The sequence below is a fragment of the Anarhichas minor genome, unplaced genomic scaffold (assembly GCF_050575085.1).
Source record: "Anarhichas minor isolate MPS153535 unplaced genomic scaffold, ASM5057508v1 ptg000024l, whole genome shotgun sequence".
NCBI classification, from domain to species: Eukaryota; Metazoa; Chordata; class Actinopteri; order Perciformes; family Anarhichadidae; genus Anarhichas; species Anarhichas minor.
Genome location: NW_027466470.1, coordinates 9,553,752 through 9,571,755, shown reverse-complemented (window position 1 = coordinate 9,571,755; position 18,004 = coordinate 9,553,752). Strand labels below are relative to the sequence as shown.

Below are 18,004 nucleotides of genomic sequence, written 5' to 3'. Positions count from 1 at the left end.
ATTGTGTCCAAAATGTCAACTTCAGACGTCAGTTTGAAACTTTACTAATCAAGTCAACACATTGAATAATCTACTAAACAACCTATAATAACAATAACAATAAAATAAAGGAACAACAGGTGTAGAAACACTAGTTTCACATACTTTTATTTCCACGGTTCTCCTCTAGCATTTTTTTTTTTTACATTATTATTTTTTTTACATAAGGACTGTTATACACAGATATTGAAGCAGGGCAAAGGGGGTGAAGGAAAGAGACGAAAACCATACAAAATGGTGTCTACTCAAGCACAACAAAATCTATGTGTATAAAACTGTGGGTTGTTCCACTGTGGAGGCACCAACCACTACCTCAATTCTTTTTGTTTTTTAAATAGATTAATAAAAATACAATCTTTTAAATGGACCTTTTTTAAAGTGGACTGCAAAATGAAAGAAGATCTAGAGGCATGATGACTGGATCGATAATGTAGAACAATGTGGGGCGATGGCGCCACGCAGGAAGGGAGCAGGTGTTGCCGGGGGTCAGAGGTGGAATTACCTCCCCAAAAAGAAATCTTTTAAAAATGGCACACAGCAACTAGCGCTGGCTACTTTTCACCATATACTTGTACACTCAACATGTTCAACAACGGCACACATCAGGGGAGGAGAAAAAAAAAAAAGAGAAAATAAACAAAAACTTTCCAAACGTTCCCATTCGCCTGCCTTCAAAAGTATTTGCTCTCCGTGCTGTAGTGCTTCCCTGTTAGACATGTTTTAGTGGAGAGAGCAAAGGGAAAGGAAATAGAGATGAAAGTGTGTGTGTTTGAAAGGTGAGAGAGCAGCGTTGTGTGACAGTGGTGGGGATGGCTCCAGAGTCCGCTCAACACGTACAGGTCCGTCTGCAGACCGTCTCCCTACAGTCTGCAGTCAACAAAAACGCACCGACGTCGGCGTCACGCTCCACACCGCCTACTTCCTCTCGCAGCAGCTCCTGCTGAGGGAGCTGCGACTCATAAATACTCGTCTACGGATACCTAGCTAGAACATTTTTCACTCTTGCATAACACGGAGACCACATACACACACACACATACAAACCACCCAGGTGCATCTCGGTTGATGACTTCACAGTCCACTATGACCACACGCCTCCTATAGGTGGCGCTTCACCGGACCAGTCGTCAATTCTCTCCAGTTTCGAAGCAGCACAGGGAGGTAAACTGGAGGGCGATGAGCGGGGGAGGGAGGGAGAGAGGGAGGAAAGCCCTCCTGGAGTCACAGAGCTCGGGAATGTCGGTGTGCCTTCTGGGGGATTTTTTTGTTTGTTTATTTTTAAAATAGTGTATCGTTCCAAATCACGGATCCGTTGATTAACCTTGCCGAGGTGGAGCAGGGCCCTGTTGTTCTGAGGAACCAACATGGCCACCCTTTGCTTAAGTCAGGGATGCCAGTTTACCAACAGCCCCCCCCCCCCCCCCCCCCTCCCCCCTCCAGCAGCACTGTGGTCTGCTTTGAGGCTCCTGCCTGCCTGGCGGCGGCGGGTTAAGCGGTTATCTTGGACTTGGAGGATGGAGCCATGCACAGAGTGGCCTGTGGGATATGTGGAGAGAGCCTGCAGCTAGAGACGCCTGGGACCCTGTCATCTGTTGGCTGGAAAGTAGTTCGGGTCCAGGTAGTTGTAGCCTGTGCTCTGCGGCAGACAGTAGTCCCTGTCCAGAAAGGTGTCTTGCTGGTGCACTGGTTCCAAGTGGTGGTTAGGCTTGTGAGTCTCTGTCTTGAACAAGCTGGAAGACGAGCAGGAACAAAAGGGGAAGTAAAGGAAGAGCTAAACTCTTATATTTCTATCCATTTCCTTTTTGAGTATATATCACAGAGCACATGTTGGATCATTACAATAACAATAAGTAAACAATAAACAAGACTATACTGCGATACCAACATTGTTACCACAGTGTTAACTTTGAAAATATCTCTTATGGTAGACAAACTTATATTGTTTTAAGTTATATATCATCATTTCAACCCTAACTACCAGTTCTGTAGGTGGTAGTTTGAAGTGAGGTCTCACCAGTCAGAGCAGTTGGAGCAGAAATCAACCGAGTTGTCCTGCGGACAGTCCTGACAGTGCCACCTCACTCCCTGGATGGGCTCCATGCCGCAGACATCACACTGCACAGAACAAGCACACACACACACACACACACATCTTCAGAGCAGCACAAAACCTTCTTAAACTCATAGCATTGATGGCGAGTATGCAAGAGGACACAAACTTTGTCCATGGCGACCAACTGTACAGCTCCTCTGATTCAGGATGTATTATATAACTTCCCCTCCTACATTGAGGGCACACACACATATATGTGGAAGTGCGGCTTTAATGTTGTACAGAAGTGTGCAAAGTCTTCACCTTGTAGCCTACATGCCGCATCTCGTCCTTGTCCTCGTGGATCTCCTGCAGCGTCTGTTTCTTCAGTCGCTTCAGCTCTAAAAGTTCTTTGTACTCTGGCAAATTTCTCAACTCCATAGGTATCGCCTCGTCATCCTGAGCGTGAGGGAAGGAGAGACAAACATACGTAAATGTACACACAGAAAGAAAGAGAGAGAGATGCTTCGTCTGTGCATCCCTGATGCCCATCAGTCATCATCTCTCTACGACTCTCTCCTTCACAAGACACCTCTGCCAGCCTCCACCTTCTCACAGAGAGCGGAAAAAAACTTCTGAAACTAAAGAAGTGGCAAAGTGCAACATTTTGTTTTTGACAGAACTATCCGTAGCACTTCCAGGCCTCGGTGAGGCTGCAAACGTGGCCAAAGTAAAGGACAACCCGGTGAAGTGAAACATGATTGTGGCCCATGCTGGCAGCAGCTTTGTGACTTCACTTCACACCGGCGGTGTCAGAGGTTTTGTTAATGCGGCGGTGAGGCGGCAGCCTGTGTTCTCAGCAGGAGACGGCGACCCGGTTTTACTTAAAGGTCACTGCCATCAAAGCGAGAGAAGGAAAATGTCAACGCCTGGGTAACGGCGAGCGTCGGGAGTCTCGCAAGCTCAAATGGAAAGAGACGAGGCTGGCTGGGCCCCCTGCTCTGATTTAGCCGTTTAACAGTACAAGCCGCACTGATTGAAGTGAGAAGAAAAAAAAAAAAAAAAAAAAAGGCACAGACGTGTACGGTCAAGAGCCAAATGCCTTATTTCACCTAAAACGTGTTAAAGTGGAGTTAGGAGGGAGTGTCTTTCATATGAAGGCAGACATGTGACAAGGCAGGGAGCATGTACGCAGGTGCTTACTTCGCCTCGTTTTAAAATGGGATTAAAATAAATAATAAAAACTCCCTAACATGCAGCTTTACCCTGTCTTTACCGTACAGGTCACTGCTTATACGAGGGTACGACTGTGGATGGTGAGAGAGGAGAGGGAACGCAACCTTGTGATGAGCTTCATTAGGCAGCAAAGTACCACAGTCTGCTCGGTGGTCAGTGGTCAGTGACACGGGAAAAACAATCTGGTTATCAGTTACAAGATAACATCCCAGCAGAAATAAATGGGAGTTGGACGTGTTGAAAAAGAAGTAAAGAAAAAGCGACGTAGATTTCAGGTGTCAGTGTCGTGTGACGTGACGGAGGACTGACCGACTCGTCAGCAGAGGGGTCCTGCACGCTGCCGTAATACGCCGCGCGCTCGTCATCTTCGTCCATGTAGACGGGAGGCTCGTAGGAGGTCAGGAAAGTAGACGGCCGGTACAGGTGCTTGTTGAGGTGGTGCTGCCTCTTACTGGATGCCTGGGGAACAAACACGTACAGTCACTTTTTGCAGATGCTTAAAAGTAGGGCTGGGAAATACCGTCCAATATTGATATCTCTTATATGAAATAATGACAATGATGCTCAGTACAATGTTCCACTCTTAAGTATTATAGCTGCAGATTACAATCATTGATTTCTAGTAGATTTTTACAGAGTACATTTCTTAGTCACATATCCTTTATTGCCAAAGAAGTTAGGTTCATGTTAACAAACTGATCATTTATTTTTGTACATTTCTTTTAACTCTCAAATATCCCGAGTCAATCACACATCATCATCACGGGTTTCATTCAATTCAAGTCGGAATACAACAATACTGAATTCATTGCCACGTCCTTACTTAAGGACACAACTTAAAGAAAGCATTTGTCATTAGTAAGCTCAGTGTGATTAAGGAGTCTAGTGAATGAGTAAAAAGTTACCTTTTTAGTGTACATGCACAGGTTGGGAGTTCTTCCAGGCACAGGAATACCAGCTTTTGTCAGTTTGATGAAGTACTTTTGAACCCTACTGGCAACCTGCAATGTTTCAACAGGAAAATGTCTGTTAATGATTTCCAACTGAAGAAAAGCTGCTTGAAGTAGTTGCAGTCACGCAAATGTATGATCTAGGTACTTGTAGTACTGCTCAGTATACACTCAATGCAATCTCTGTCTCCATTGTAAAGGTACAATCGGTTCAATAAATGTTTAGCTGGCAAAATACAATTCGAAGGCAAGTCGGGTTTAGTCAGGTGAAGGTTTCTTGCTTCTTTGAGGTGATTTTTTTTCTACTCAAATATGAAAATAAGCCAAATATTCTGAACTAAGCAGGTATTATGTGTCATTTTGTGAAGTTAATCCGAGCTCTCTTTGTCACCTGTTTCGCCGTTCGGTTGCCGAGCTCATCGGCAATCTTCTGCCATCTTCTGGACTCCACTTCCTCGGGGGGGAACTTTACGAGAAGCTGCTCCAGTTTTTTCTATCAAATTAGACAAAACAACAGAAAACCAGTCAGGACAAATTACTTTACTGCATAAATGATTATATATTAAATAAGTGTTTAATGTATTTAGTATGATTTTAATCACAAACCGAATGTAGATCATTCAAAAACAGCCTATGACACAGGTGTGTAGCACAGGTTATTACACATTTGGGTTGCTTATAACATAGTTAATTCAGCCCTCATTTCACAAATTGATACTGGCTTTGGAGGCTGGGATCCTATTTATTTCAAATAATAAATTGAGTTGCTGCTGATTTTTCTAAAATTCAAATGGTGTTACAATGCAATCCTGCACACACATTGCACCATCTTGCACACTTGCTCCCTACCTGTTCCTCCACAGTCCACAGCTGGTTGAAAGTGTCAGACTTGTTTGGAAGACAAATCCTTCCCCTGATCATCTGTCAAGAAAACACGAGTGACAGCCATGTTGAAAGAGGCAAACATAACGGGCACTGCACCGTTTGAAGAGATGTGTGCATGTGAACTGCCTGACGCACTGAATCAGTCATGTTGACAGACAAAGCCCGGCTGTCAGATGAAACTCGAGAGGTGTCGTCGGTAAGACACAGAAAAACAGCGACACTTTTGACTGACAAACTAAATCCTGTTAGAATTCACAGAGTGTAACCCGGGAGAATGCTAATGTGCAAACAGGAAGAGAGAACAGATATAATCAAGTTGTTTGCTCAGAGCTCAACGCTTGGCGCCGTCTAATCCCAACAATCATCAAAAGTAGAACCTTACTGCGTATACGGTGTGGGAAAAGACACACACACACACACACACAACAGGGGCCAAGAATAAGACATAATCAGAGGTGTGGGAGAGGCGGGCTCCTCATGTTTCCATAGATAACATCTTTTGTGCTCACATGTGCTGCCTGCTGAACTCTGCCAGGGGGGAAGAATGGAAGAATGGAGGAGATGAGGTTGGAGGCGTGTGAAGTGGTAATAACCAGATGATTTGTAGGCCAATCTGCGGGAGGTCGGTGACTCACCTCAGTTACCGTTGGGAACAGGATGTAGCTGCATCTGCACTAATGATATACTGGGAGACAATCACAGCAGTGTGTGTGTGTGTGTGTGTGTGTGTGTGTGTGTGTGTGGTGTACAGGTTATCTCAGTCAGGAGGCAGAGTCATACCTGCGCTTGCCTGCTGTTCTCTAGAGCATCACTAGTGGGCAGAGAGGAGTACATGGTGGACGATTCGCCTTCCTTCTTTGGCTCCACGGGACTTTTTGGTCGAGCAGGCAAACCTGAAGGGAGGAAATGAGCAGAATCAGTCAATTAAAAAATGGCAGAGGCATCTCTCCGGTGATTATTTTGATTCAAAACAATGTACACATACCAAGACAAAGAGAAAATGTATACGTGCCTTGGTCGAAGATCAGCTTTAGCCGCCTGGTTTTGCGTTTCTTGTCGCAGAACTCTCTCTCAAAGTCACCGAGGCCTGAGGTGTACTGCTCCCATCCAATGTCAGGGAGCTGGACGACTCGCTGAGGACACGGCAAGTCCAAATTAACCTGATGGTCACAAGAATTGGGGGTCACAATCTGTTGACACATAATCTTAACTTCTAGAAACTATACTGCAACAAGGTTAGATGTGTTACAACATGAGAAACAAACACTGTAAGACGAGGAAGCTAATTTAGCTAACTTTTCTCTCTGACAGCCGCCTCGCCTTGCATGCAAGGGTGCTGAGGTTTAATTGTGTAACAAGCTGCCCAGCTTCAGCGATAACCCGATGCACAGACGGGTTAAATCCATCATTTACAACGCAACTCAACCCCCAGTTCACCCGTCAGCCACGATGTTATGTGCATTGTTGACACATGCCGCAGCTTTCCCAGCAAGTCTCCACCGCATGATTTATTTTTGCTGCAAGCTTGTCGGCTGTGTGTCTGCCCGGCAGAGTATTTCAAGCCAGCAGCTCACCATGTGAGGCCGACTGGGAGTATGAATTTATGAGTCGGTGAATAAACGCTGCAGCTCCTCAAGAGCCAAGTTCCCGTGTCTTGCTTACCGCTTGCTGATTAAAGTGAAGAGTGCTAACCCAGAAGTTGGCATCAACTTCAGCTCAGGCTCACTTAAGGTGGACTGAGCTTTAAGGTGGATTTTAGTGAGAAGCCGCACCTCAAGAGTTTTGCTCAGCTTTATGAAAGGAGTTTTCATACATTTGTTTTTACTGTTTAACTGATTGCACTAATCAGTCAAAATGTGTACCGTCACTCTCATTAGTGTAGTTAAAACACAGCACAAAATAACTTTTGCATGTAAATGCTTTTTTGGTTTGTCGAGAACACACTTTAGTGTGTTTGTTACCTGTTTCTGCAGCTGCTCCACAAAGATGATGGGATCGCCGAGTGCCTCCCTCTGGTGCCGCGCCAACGTCTCCAGGTCCAGGATGGCCTGCGTGCGCTGGGCCTCGAGAACACCGATGGTCTGCAGCAGCCTCTGGTAACTGACACGGAGGGAAGCGAGGTTAGACAACGGTGGGAGAGGAGGGACCACTTGCATTATTCAACCTGACACTTGCAATGCTGCAGTGCATCAAACTTTCAGACGCCAGACGATGCATAATTCAACCGTGGGGGCTGAGAACTTAAATACTTGCACAAGACATGAACCAGTCTCCGGTCCTTTCCACTTATTTTGCAAATAAGTTTACAGGCGTTTGTGTGCATCTCCAACCAGCTGCTCTCGCAAATTACAAACACCTCTAGAGTTACTTTTCTTGTGCAGCCCGTCAAGAACTGCAGCGAGAGAAAATACACTTAAAGCACTTCAACACTTTTCTGCTTTGTAACTGTGCACATCACTCAAGATTTCATAGCGATATCAGAACCTTTGCATGACAAAGATCAGGTTTTGCAGGGCTTGAGGAGCCTCCCGTGCCGTACGAGTCCGACCTTTCCACTCACAACCCCTCTGGGGCGAGAGAGAAGAGCTGCAAACTGAGCTGTCAATGACTAAGTGTAGCACTGACTCAGAGGCCCTACAGTGCGAACAGATCCGGAGGAATCGACAGGAACGTGACAGCATCCTGCACGGCTATAATCTAACGCAAGTGCTCAGTGAAGCAGAGTAGATCAATCTCCCCCTAACAGGATATTTAATGAAAATCAATGCAGAGGACACAATTTATTCAACAGCTGCCAGTGGTCGCAAAATCCTACAAAGAAAACCATTCAAACAAGTCAACGGTGTTTAACCTCATATCCCTTCTTTAGTTACAGACACCATCCTTTTACACGGTGAGGAGCTCTGTTGACCTTGTACAGCATCGGTGAGCGCTGCACTTCAACGCAAACTGTGAAAATAAATCTGTCTCTGCAGCAGTGGCACCGAAACGTATCGCTGCACATTCCCTGTACTACAGAGGGAGTCAAATGTAAGAAAGCAGCAAGCATGCTGCCGTCCTCCGGTGAACAGATGATCGGTGCATCAATCTGTCTGAAGGGAAGCGGGGAGGACTTGCCTCTCTGAGCTCCCACCATATGTCCAGGGACAGACCTGGTGTACCATTGCCACCTACTGGGCCTGAGGTTCACTGACCAACACTGCTGCCAAATGAACATCATGGCCAGGATGGTGCTAAGCTGACGCCTGATGATCAAGGATTGGGGTTTGCGTTTTTTTTAAGAAATATGTAGTGGTACTATGTCAAAATAGACAAATTCGTGAAAATATAAATACAAGATGTGCTGTGTACACATCATCAATTATGTCTGTGTAAATTCTCCATACTCAGCAATCCTAAAAATGCCGAGTCATGCATCCGTAAAAATGACTCCTCACTGCATTGATCTGAGCCTTCAGAAATACTCCTCACTCAGCACAACCTAAAAACTTGATCGGATTACCTCGCAATACAAGAGCAATGAAATGTTACTCTAAAGCCGTTCTCAGAACATTCACCGATACGGGTTTCCAAGACAAAAGGAGCTCAGCTGAGGATGTCTCTGAGCCCCTCCTCCTGTGAAGACGCATCATGAATCAGCTGACCTTAGCGGTGCCTGACTGGGAACTGTCCGCCGCCGTAAACATCCCGTCTTCTTTGACAACCGACAACAGAACTTGGAATAAAAACGCCGCACATAGCAATCCTGTGAATGGAGGCAATCAGCGGAGTGATTTTAAGCATCCAGTCTCTCTGTGGGCGTTTGGGAAGCTGACAATTGGCATCTAATTCACACAATCACAGCACCAGATTGAAGGTGGAAATGAAATGCTGAAACGTGCAAAACCCCTGAACAGTAAGACAGGAGCTATAGTTAGATGCTCACAGATATTCACATAATAACTTGAGAGAAGACGCCAAAAATAACGGCGGTAATTTAACATTCTGTCTCTTTGTTAGTGCTGCGAAAACCCAGATCCACGTATTTGTGATGTGATCCAAGTGAGGGATGGGAGTGTCTGCTCACCAAAAAGGCTAATATTGTTTATTTACTTAATGACACATGTATATGTTAACTTCTGTAGCTTTAAGTCGAGATAAAGTAAATTTTCCTTCATACGCAAAACACTGTCAACAATCACAGGGTTGATGAATCTGAGTGTGTGTGAGACATTTAACAGGAAAGAAGAAAAATATTATCCTGCCCCTCAAAGTCTAACAGACAGTTAAATTAAACAATTAAAAAGATTTAGAGGAGAAAAAAGCTCAAACATATTCAACCTGTGAGGAGGGATCACAACAAGACTACTGATGTAGCCTAAATTAAAAAACAGTCAATGTTTTGGACGCGATAAGAGTAAATCTTCTGTATATTTAACACTCAGACTAAACTAAATAAGCACTTTCTAATTATTAGAATATTTTTAAACTCAAATATGCCTCTGGTTCATTCAAAAGCAAAGAGCAGAAGTAACGCAATGATCCCAGAATACACTGATCAACATGTGTGACAGCTACATCAACAGAAGATGAGGAGAGAGCAGAATCCCCGGGGAGCTCCCACGTACTCTTTGTTGTGTTTAAGAGCCAGGTGGTCAGACTCAAAATAATACACGTCTGGCTCCTCCTCTTCCTCCTCCTCCTCCTCCTCTGCAGCCGGGCTCTGTGTCAGCTTCTTGCTTTGCTCAGCCTCTTTGCTCTCCACGGGTACACCGTCCTCGCCACCTGCCCCGTCTGCTAGATCCACGGAGACCGGCTCCTCGCTGGAGGGGCCCACCGAGTCCGAGGGAGCGGGTTCCTCCACCACAGGGCAATCCTCCTCCAGCCCAACTAGCACCTCCCCCTCTTCCCTCAAGGGACCATTGTCTCTGGGAGGAGAGCTGAGCTTGGAGGAGGAGGCCTTGCCACCGGTAGCAGCCCTCCTGGGTGAAGTCCGCAGGGTGTATCTGTGTTCGTGGAGCTCTGTGAAAGAGGGGGGCGTGCTGGGTATCGAGGGATTGCACTCTGGCTCTGTGGGGGAGGGGGTTGTTGCTAGTGGGGGTGTAGCTTCTCCTGAGTTGCTGCTGTTGTTGATTGGAATACTGTTCATGGTGGTGGTGGTGGTAGTGGAGGAGGTGGAGGCAGCAGCTTCCTGCACCGGTGTTGGCGGCCGGCCGTTGGTATCGTTCTCGCTCGCCGTCACCTGCTCCTCGTGGGCCAGAAACAACGGGTCGCCCACCACGTCGACCTCCACCTCCTCCACCTCCACCTCCTGCTCATTAGCCACCATCAACTCAGGGACGGGGTCCTCCGGAACGGCCTCAAATGTCGGCGCAGGTGAGACTGGCGATTCCCCTGAGCCAGAGACCTCCATCTGCAGAGGGACAGAGTTTCTACAAGGCACAGAGGGGTCGGGGGATGAGGGGGCCCCCGTCTGACTACCGTTGAGCAGTGACGGGCAGTTGGTGGCAGAGGTGGGGTTTGCACTAGGCTCTTCACCGAGTGTGCTAGGTTCCTCTGATTTAGTCTCTCTGAGTCCATTAGAGGCCTTGTGGGCATTCGGGGGCTGAGCTGCCCCGTCACACTCCACGTGACCATCCTCTGCTGGCTCACCTTCCTCTTTACTGTGGACAGGTGAGGCAGGAGCCGTGCTAGCAGAGTTTTGGCTGGAAAATTCTTCACAGCTGTTGTCCTTGCTAGGCTCCGGGGCAGACACCGGACTTTCAGATTCCAGAGGCCCAGGGTCCTCGTCGTGTCCCTGAGACTCTCCAGAGCGGGAGCACCGCTTGGCCCTTTTGATTTGAGGACAGGCATCCCGTGGCCCCTTCCCTCTCTCACAGTTCTCGGAATTCTCAGGACTAATGTCTTTCTCTAAACAGGACACACCCCGCTTCCTGGAGCTGGTCCATTGCTCCGCCTCAGCTGGAGAAGCATTCAAGTCAGTTACCTTTCCCTGTAACGAGGCCTGCTGCTGGCCATCCTGCTGAGTGTCCTGCTTTGTGTCATGCTTGTCGTCCTGCTTTGTGTCCTGTTTAACGTCTTGTTTGGTGTCCTGCTTTGACTCCTGCTTGCCGTCCTGCTTCGACTCCTGCTTCGACTCCTGCTTGCCGTCCTGCTTCGACTCCTGCTTGCCGTCCTGCTTGCCGTCCTGCTTGCCGTCCTGCTTCGACTCCTGCTTCTTCTTGGGAGAGCGGGCCCTTGGTAGCGGAGGTAACGAGGTCTCCTCCGGCTGGGCGATGCTGCGGTTCCTGAGGGTTCGACCACAAAAGTTCTCATCCAATCCATTGAGCCCCACTGACGACCTTGTGACGCGCGAGGAACGGGACGCGGCCATACTACGGCGGGTGCCTACAGCCTCCTCATCCTGGTGCTCTCTCCTCTGCAGCAGAATGCGGGCACCTGCAAAGCGCACACAGACAGATACATGAACTTCATTAAGTCAAAAATAACCACTGAAAACTGCAAACCTTTATAGCTCAATTGTTACTTCCCAGCACTACCTTTGCAATAAATTTGATTGGTTTCACTGGCCAGGCACGCTAAAAAAGTATTGCATGAACAGCACCCTGGGGTGTTTCAAACAAGAACATTCACCATAAGGCCTTTGTTAAATACAGCTCGGGTCATTTCTAAGCTCACACCAGAGGGGTATTGATTTCTCCTGCCATTGTATCCAAGCAACACCGTCTGTCCACGGGCAGTACTAGATGATCACAGGTCCCTACAAAGGAAATACAATAGAAAGGTGGAAGATCTTAAACTGTCAGAAGACAAAACAGGAAACAATAAGGTAGGGCCGGGGGGATTCGTCGTCATAATCAACGTCATCGATTACAATAATGCATAATGCATAATGTGCTTTGGAGCGTTGCAAGAACGGCTGCTTACGGATTCCCCCGGAGAACAAGCTGCAGCTAAGACAAACAAAAAGTCTCAATAATGTGGTGCTCTGTTAACTCTTCAAATTGTTTATCACAGCAGGTTATACACGAACACTTCAGAAAGCAAAATCCTCTCAGTGCACTTTGTCAAGAGGCAAGTGGCAGCAAGACGGCACCGAGTCCGGTTTAGGTTTTCTAGTGCCCACCAAAGCATGATTTGATATATTAATTATTTTTTTTGCCAACAGGCAGAACAAGTTTCTATTAGTAGAAGTCGCTTGAAATACATTCTTGAAATGTTTCTTCATCTCCCCTATGATAAAAGACTGTTGATTCAGTCTGTAACGCGTTTCAATTATTTCCCTTGACCCACACTGATGCAAAAACACATTTGCCAGTGTTTATCTTAACTTTATGTTACTCCAGTGATAAAAATCAATTCAGCGATATCGGCTCAATACTGACATGTATTAAGTACTTTGTTAAAAAGTGTTGCGTCAGGGATGCGTCACAGCAATCCTTATGAATTATTTTTCTAATCAGGCATCTGACATAAACAGGGTCTATTATCCTGCTACATTTGTTTGTTTTTAAGACAAGATGATTCAATAAAATGGGTTAGTGTTTTTGATATGTGTTTTTGGGTAAATCAGTTGTTTTATTAATTGTGAATTTTAAAAAGAATCTTGAGAATTATCATTAAATTAGTCGTTACATTAAATGATAAAGCATTAAGCGTCGGGTGCAGCCCTACAATAAGGTCGGATCTTCCATCTAGTCAAAATGACAAATCACAAAGTCTCATTCGACACTTTCACAAATGTCACAGCTTTGAGACTCAACTCAATGTCCTCGGTAACTCCGGAGATAAAAGGTGACAACAGCGCGGCAAGCATAGTAAGTAATGGAAAGCCCATAAAGCTGGCAAGCAGAGGATTTATAAAAGGGTAAACTACCTGCGTTAAAACCAAATCCATGTGTGTATGTTTCACTGGGGGCATATTTATTTTCTCCCTGCAGAGATTACTCATTATTCTGTTACACAAAGAATACATATGGTTGACTGATTTCTGACACAGAAGCTACGCTGTAATTCTTACACCCAATTCAGCGGGGATAACACTGCCGACGTAGGCTCGTCATCACACACTGCAGGCCGTTTATCTCTTCATAACAGGTGTGCCAGAGGACCAACAGGCTGCAATCCTTCCGCGATTTGTCACGTACAAAAACTGAAATGCTCCGACAACAAGAACCCTACACAAAGCTTACGGGCTTTAGAGTGTGGACAACCAGAGGAAGCTAAACCTCAAACCCAATTTAAGGGCACAACAATGCTTTCTCAAACCTGGTGTGTGTGCCTGAGATCCCGCAGATGAAGTACATTACTCTGCATTTGAACTAAAATCCTGGTTTACAGTGTATCTGGGAGATTAACACGAGACGAATGCTACCAGGCACTAATATGTAGTCAGTCTTGGATATCTTATTCTATTCTAAATAATCCATTTCACACATAACAGATAGCCTTCATGCAATTTAAAATTTAATCTAGACAATCCACCATGATTTCACTCATGTAAACAGCTTTACTTTACTCACATTTATCTCACACGCATTGAGGAAGTTATTGAGGGAACCATGAAGGCTAACAACAGAGCTGTCATCAATAGCTTACTCTGGTTTCTCTCAGTATTATGATGCGTATTGTATAAAAGGTCATGGAGTGAAGCGATTACAAACCAATGTATCAAAAAAAGCATGTTGTGACTACAAACACAATAGCTAAGTGAATTTCACATTACAATTAACTCCTCTAGTGACAGAGATGTTTTGAAAACTCATCAATGTAAAGAACAATTAAATAAAGTCACTCCATTTTCCAGACATAAACTCTACAGTCAAACAACTTTTTTTAGTGGGCAAGACTGGGACTGTAAACCGTATCAATGATCCTCGAGCCGTATTCTAGGTATAAAGTAATCAGGATAAAGTTAGGCAACGGTTCTATAGATTAGGAGCATTTCTATTGCCTCTCAACATGGCAACGGCTGAACCGGGCGTCTTGCGGCTAACAGTGCAAACAACGGCAAGGGTGCTGGCGGAGCAAACGGTGTTTACTTAAGCCGGAGCTGGAGGGTGGGTGCTGCACTTCTGCGAGGTCGTCGGTCGGTATGTACTGCACTATCAGCTGTAACCGCCGTATGAGTGCAGAGCAGAGCAGCCAGCTGAGTACGCTCACATGCACTAAAGAGTGCTAAATGCAGAGCAAAGAAGCCAATCATCGTCAATCTCATCTACTTAGCGAGTGTTTTGCTGGGGACCCCAGGATGTGCAGTGTTGAAGTTGATATTAATAAACTCTGAACTAACGAGAGATAGTGCTCTGTGCAACAGAGGGGCAGGGCTTCGGGACTGAGACGAGCATGATGTCGACAGTGGGGGGGGGGGGGGGGGGTTACAAGCCGTGGCTCATTGACTGCAGTTCCCTTTAGCTGCTGGATGTTACAACCAAACTCTTCTTCACTTCACTGGAGTCAACGACCGCTTCTCTAGAACGCAGCAAGCAGCACCTCAGGGGGCTACGGCCAGGGTTCATTCATCAACACACACACACAACTTGTCACTGAAGTATCCTGCTCCAAATAACAAATATAACAACAGGGGACAATAAAAACGTGACGTGGTAACGGTCCTATTAAAGTGACATTCAGGGGGAGATGATCTCACTTGGATGCAGAAGATGAGACCTAGTCGTAGCGTCCCTGTTACAGAGTAGATAAATGATAGCATTTCAAAGTACATAAATCTTTGGCCCAAACTGTCAAAACTGATTAAAAAAGCTCCTTGTTTCCTTTCCTGGGACAACGCCGCCCTTTTCCTACATTGTGCTAACACAGCAACATCAAAGCCAGAGGCTACCCTGGCTACAAATACATTTTAATAATATTCCTTCAGGGAGCGAACATAATAGTCACCTGGAACAAGCGCTACCACATGCACACATTACTCACACTCCACTGAAGACTCCAGCTGAGAACGCTAATGTGATTTGTCCATGCATAAAATAAGAGAGAGAAAGAAAAACAGAAGGGGGAGCAGGTTATTCAGACTGAGCACTCGCCCTTAGACTCAAAATCGACAAAACCAATTGAGCCTGGTCATCTGACCCGCCCTAAAAAAAAACACAAAACGAATCACGACGTGAAAATGATCAGGGTCACAGTTTAGCTGGATAACTTGAAATATACTTGCTCACACTTCCTTGTCCCAATGATTAACACGTTGTTGGCACAGCTGGCAAAGCCTCAATTAATGAATAATTAATTAATAAATGTCTATTGCTGCCTCCAGGTGGTGTAATGTCAGAAAAGTCGCAAAATAAAGAGAGTGCAAGTAGTTAGACAGTGTGTGGGACAGCTTGCTTCTTTCCAGTCTACACTTAAAGTAGTTACGCAAGAACTTTGCTTTTGAAGATCAATCAAATAAAAAAACTCCTTAAAAAACAGGAGCCTCCTTTGTTATGAAGCACAGTGCGAATTAGCATTAAACCATATGTCACAGCATAGGCTAAAAAGTAAAGAGTATTTGAGAAGTACAAAGAAAAATATATATTTATTTTGCACAAAATGGTGTTTTCTTATTGACTTTTCTTCTATTTTGGTTTTTCTCAAGAAATACTGGATACTTTCAACCTGTGAAGCTCATGACAATTCATATCAACTGAATAAATGTGATGCAGATAAAACAGTCTTTGGTTGAACTGCATACAAGTCATGTCATCAGTAAGGCCATAATGTTTGATGAGGGGTCGCAAGGAGACATTGCTTTGTGTTTATGGGGGTCAAAAGCCAAAAGGGTTGGAAGCCACCGGTTTAGACCGCAAACCAGCATTTGATTTATGTTTCCTCTCTCCTGTTGGTAGGTATACGAGAGTAACAGTTACTGATATGATGATAAATGTCATATTGTTGCGACTATGAATGTCAAATAAACATTTAACTCTGATAACTTATAATAATCTAGAAATGTGTCTCAGCACATCAGTACTAACTTATCATTGTGCAGAGGAAAGGTCTGAACAACTGTATTGTCCCCGACAGAAACATTTCTTTGTAAATGTCATTGTTTTTTAAACATAATATTTACATTTGAACATGGTACTTAAAATGTGGGTTTTAACCTTTGTTGTCGTTTTTCGCTGTATGTCTATTTCTATGTGTGGACATTTAGAGCAATTTAAAACCAGAGTCCAATTCCACATGAAGCCACCGATCCTGAAGTTTGGAAAATAACAGCTTGTGCCCACAGGCAGCGGTTTAACCATAAATGTTGAACGTGTCAAAGCCAGATGTTAGTAGTCAGTGCAGCTACTTAGACAGCACCCATGTGTGATTGTAATTCTCAATCAAACCACTTCCTGTTCTTTAGTAAAGCGCATGTTTAGTTGTGAAGTGATGTTAACACGTGCTATCATCATGACAGACTAGGACTCAGACACGGGTCATTTGTCATCAGAAACGAAACATTAGTTTCATTGAGATTGTAAGTCTGTAAACTACAGCTGCTAACAGTTACATGTAAACACACACACACCTTATTAGCTAAATGCGAGGGCTATTGTTGGCAAACCAGCTACGCTATCGTCCGACTTTAAAGTGATACATTTGTTTTATGATAGACAAACAAGCTTTGTGCTGTTTTACCGTCGAGTTGGACTGTTCATCTCTAATACTGAGATGTAGTTCAACACTTCCACAGGGCCTACTGGCAACAAAACATCCACGAAGTGGTGTTGGTATACATACCGATGAGAATCTCTCAAACCCCAAACATCACAGCTAAATCAGCTGCTGTGAGAAAGTTGGATGCTGTTTATACTAGAGACTGGACAACGTTGCAGCTGAACGTGCCGCCGGTTGAGTTAACGCTAGTTTGCAGAAGGCAAACCCAAAAGTTCGGGAATAAAACTCCTTTGGTTCATGGAGCTATGCAGCAGGCTAATCGTTAGCATGGACCAACTTCCAAGGCAACGCTATTTGACCTAGCTTGCCGTTTAGCGGGCTAACCGTTTAGCACATTAACTTACCGTTAGCTTCTTGAGGCTAAATATAAAACATTAACGCTTGAGACACCAAACCGCAGACTGTTGCACCCGTGAAATCCATATATTATCATCCACGCTTCCTGTGACTCCCAAGGAACAAATACACTACAATCTAAAAGCCCATTATCATTTTTTTTCTTCTTCTTTATGTGAACGACTAGTTAGCCAAGTTGGCTGAGGTTCCATTCGCTAGTTCTTCGGCTTCATCTTCATCTTATAAACTGCATCGTGCAGACAAGTATCGTGGCGGTTTCAGGTGTAACGCCAGCAGCCCCTCTTGTAGCGTCAGTAACCTCGGCTACATGCTAGCTAAACTAGCTCGACAATCGCCATTAAGTCCACCAATAAAACACTAACGCACAGAGGGAATCGCTACTATCATGGCTTTGCTGAGGTTTACATGTCAACTGACACGAAGCGGCATGATTAGCAACCCGGCGGTATAACGGTAGTTAGTAACCAGTTAACGTTAGCAGCTAACGGCAGCAGCTAACGGCTAGCCGCTGCAGCCTGGTACTAGCTAGCCAAGCTAAGCTAGCTGATTGTTACGTGCATAACTTTGCCGATGTATTTGTGTACTGCTAACAATGCCGGTCAGACATTTTTTTGGTAGGCTAATAAAGTCAGTTTTTGACATTTGCTGAACTAAAAGCACCGAACTGGAGGCACACTTCTAAAATAGCGTTTTGTAGCTTCAAGAATTACACATACCTCACTTCCGTAAATTTGCTGCACGTTCGGCCGCAGCCATGTTTTCAATCCAGTCAACGAGCGCTAGCCGGGGTGTGTGAGCCGACTCAGCCGCGCTCCTCAAAATGCAACACTATACTGTAAATTTCTGCCCCTGCCAAGAGTGC

At 45.2% G+C, this 18,004-nt stretch overlaps 1 protein-coding gene across 4 annotated transcripts; it reads right to left on the bottom strand.

Annotated features, from left to right (window-relative positions):
* Window positions 1–131: 131 nt before the first annotated feature.
* Window positions 132–17,955, bottom strand: zzz3 (zinc finger, ZZ-type containing 3). Of its 4 annotated transcripts, XM_076098659.1 has the most exons (13): window positions 17,859–17,923; window positions 15,055–15,082; window positions 9,750–11,559; window positions 7,104–7,242; window positions 6,155–6,302; window positions 5,923–6,035; window positions 5,107–5,178; window positions 4,649–4,750; window positions 4,213–4,308; window positions 3,617–3,766; window positions 2,396–2,530; window positions 2,054–2,154; window positions 132–1,769 (listed from the first exon to the last, which is right to left on the bottom strand). In XM_076098659.1, the coding sequence occupies exons 3-13, from the start codon at window positions 11,492–11,494 to the stop codon at window positions 1,625–1,627; spliced, it is 2,946 nt and encodes a 981-aa protein (XP_075954774.1). In that variant the 5' UTR covers window positions 11,495–11,559; window positions 15,055–15,082; window positions 17,859–17,923; the 3' UTR covers window positions 132–1,624. The 4 variants fall into 4 exon arrangements, with proteins under 4 accessions (XP_075954774.1, XP_075954772.1, XP_075954773.1 ...); XM_076098657.1 differs by lacking the exon at window positions 15,055–15,082 and having other exon boundaries at window positions 17,859–17,955; XM_076098658.1 differs by lacking the exons at window positions 15,055–15,082; window positions 17,859–17,923 and adding an exon at window positions 17,130–17,852.
* Between the last annotated feature and the right edge of the window lie 49 nt (window positions 17,956–18,004).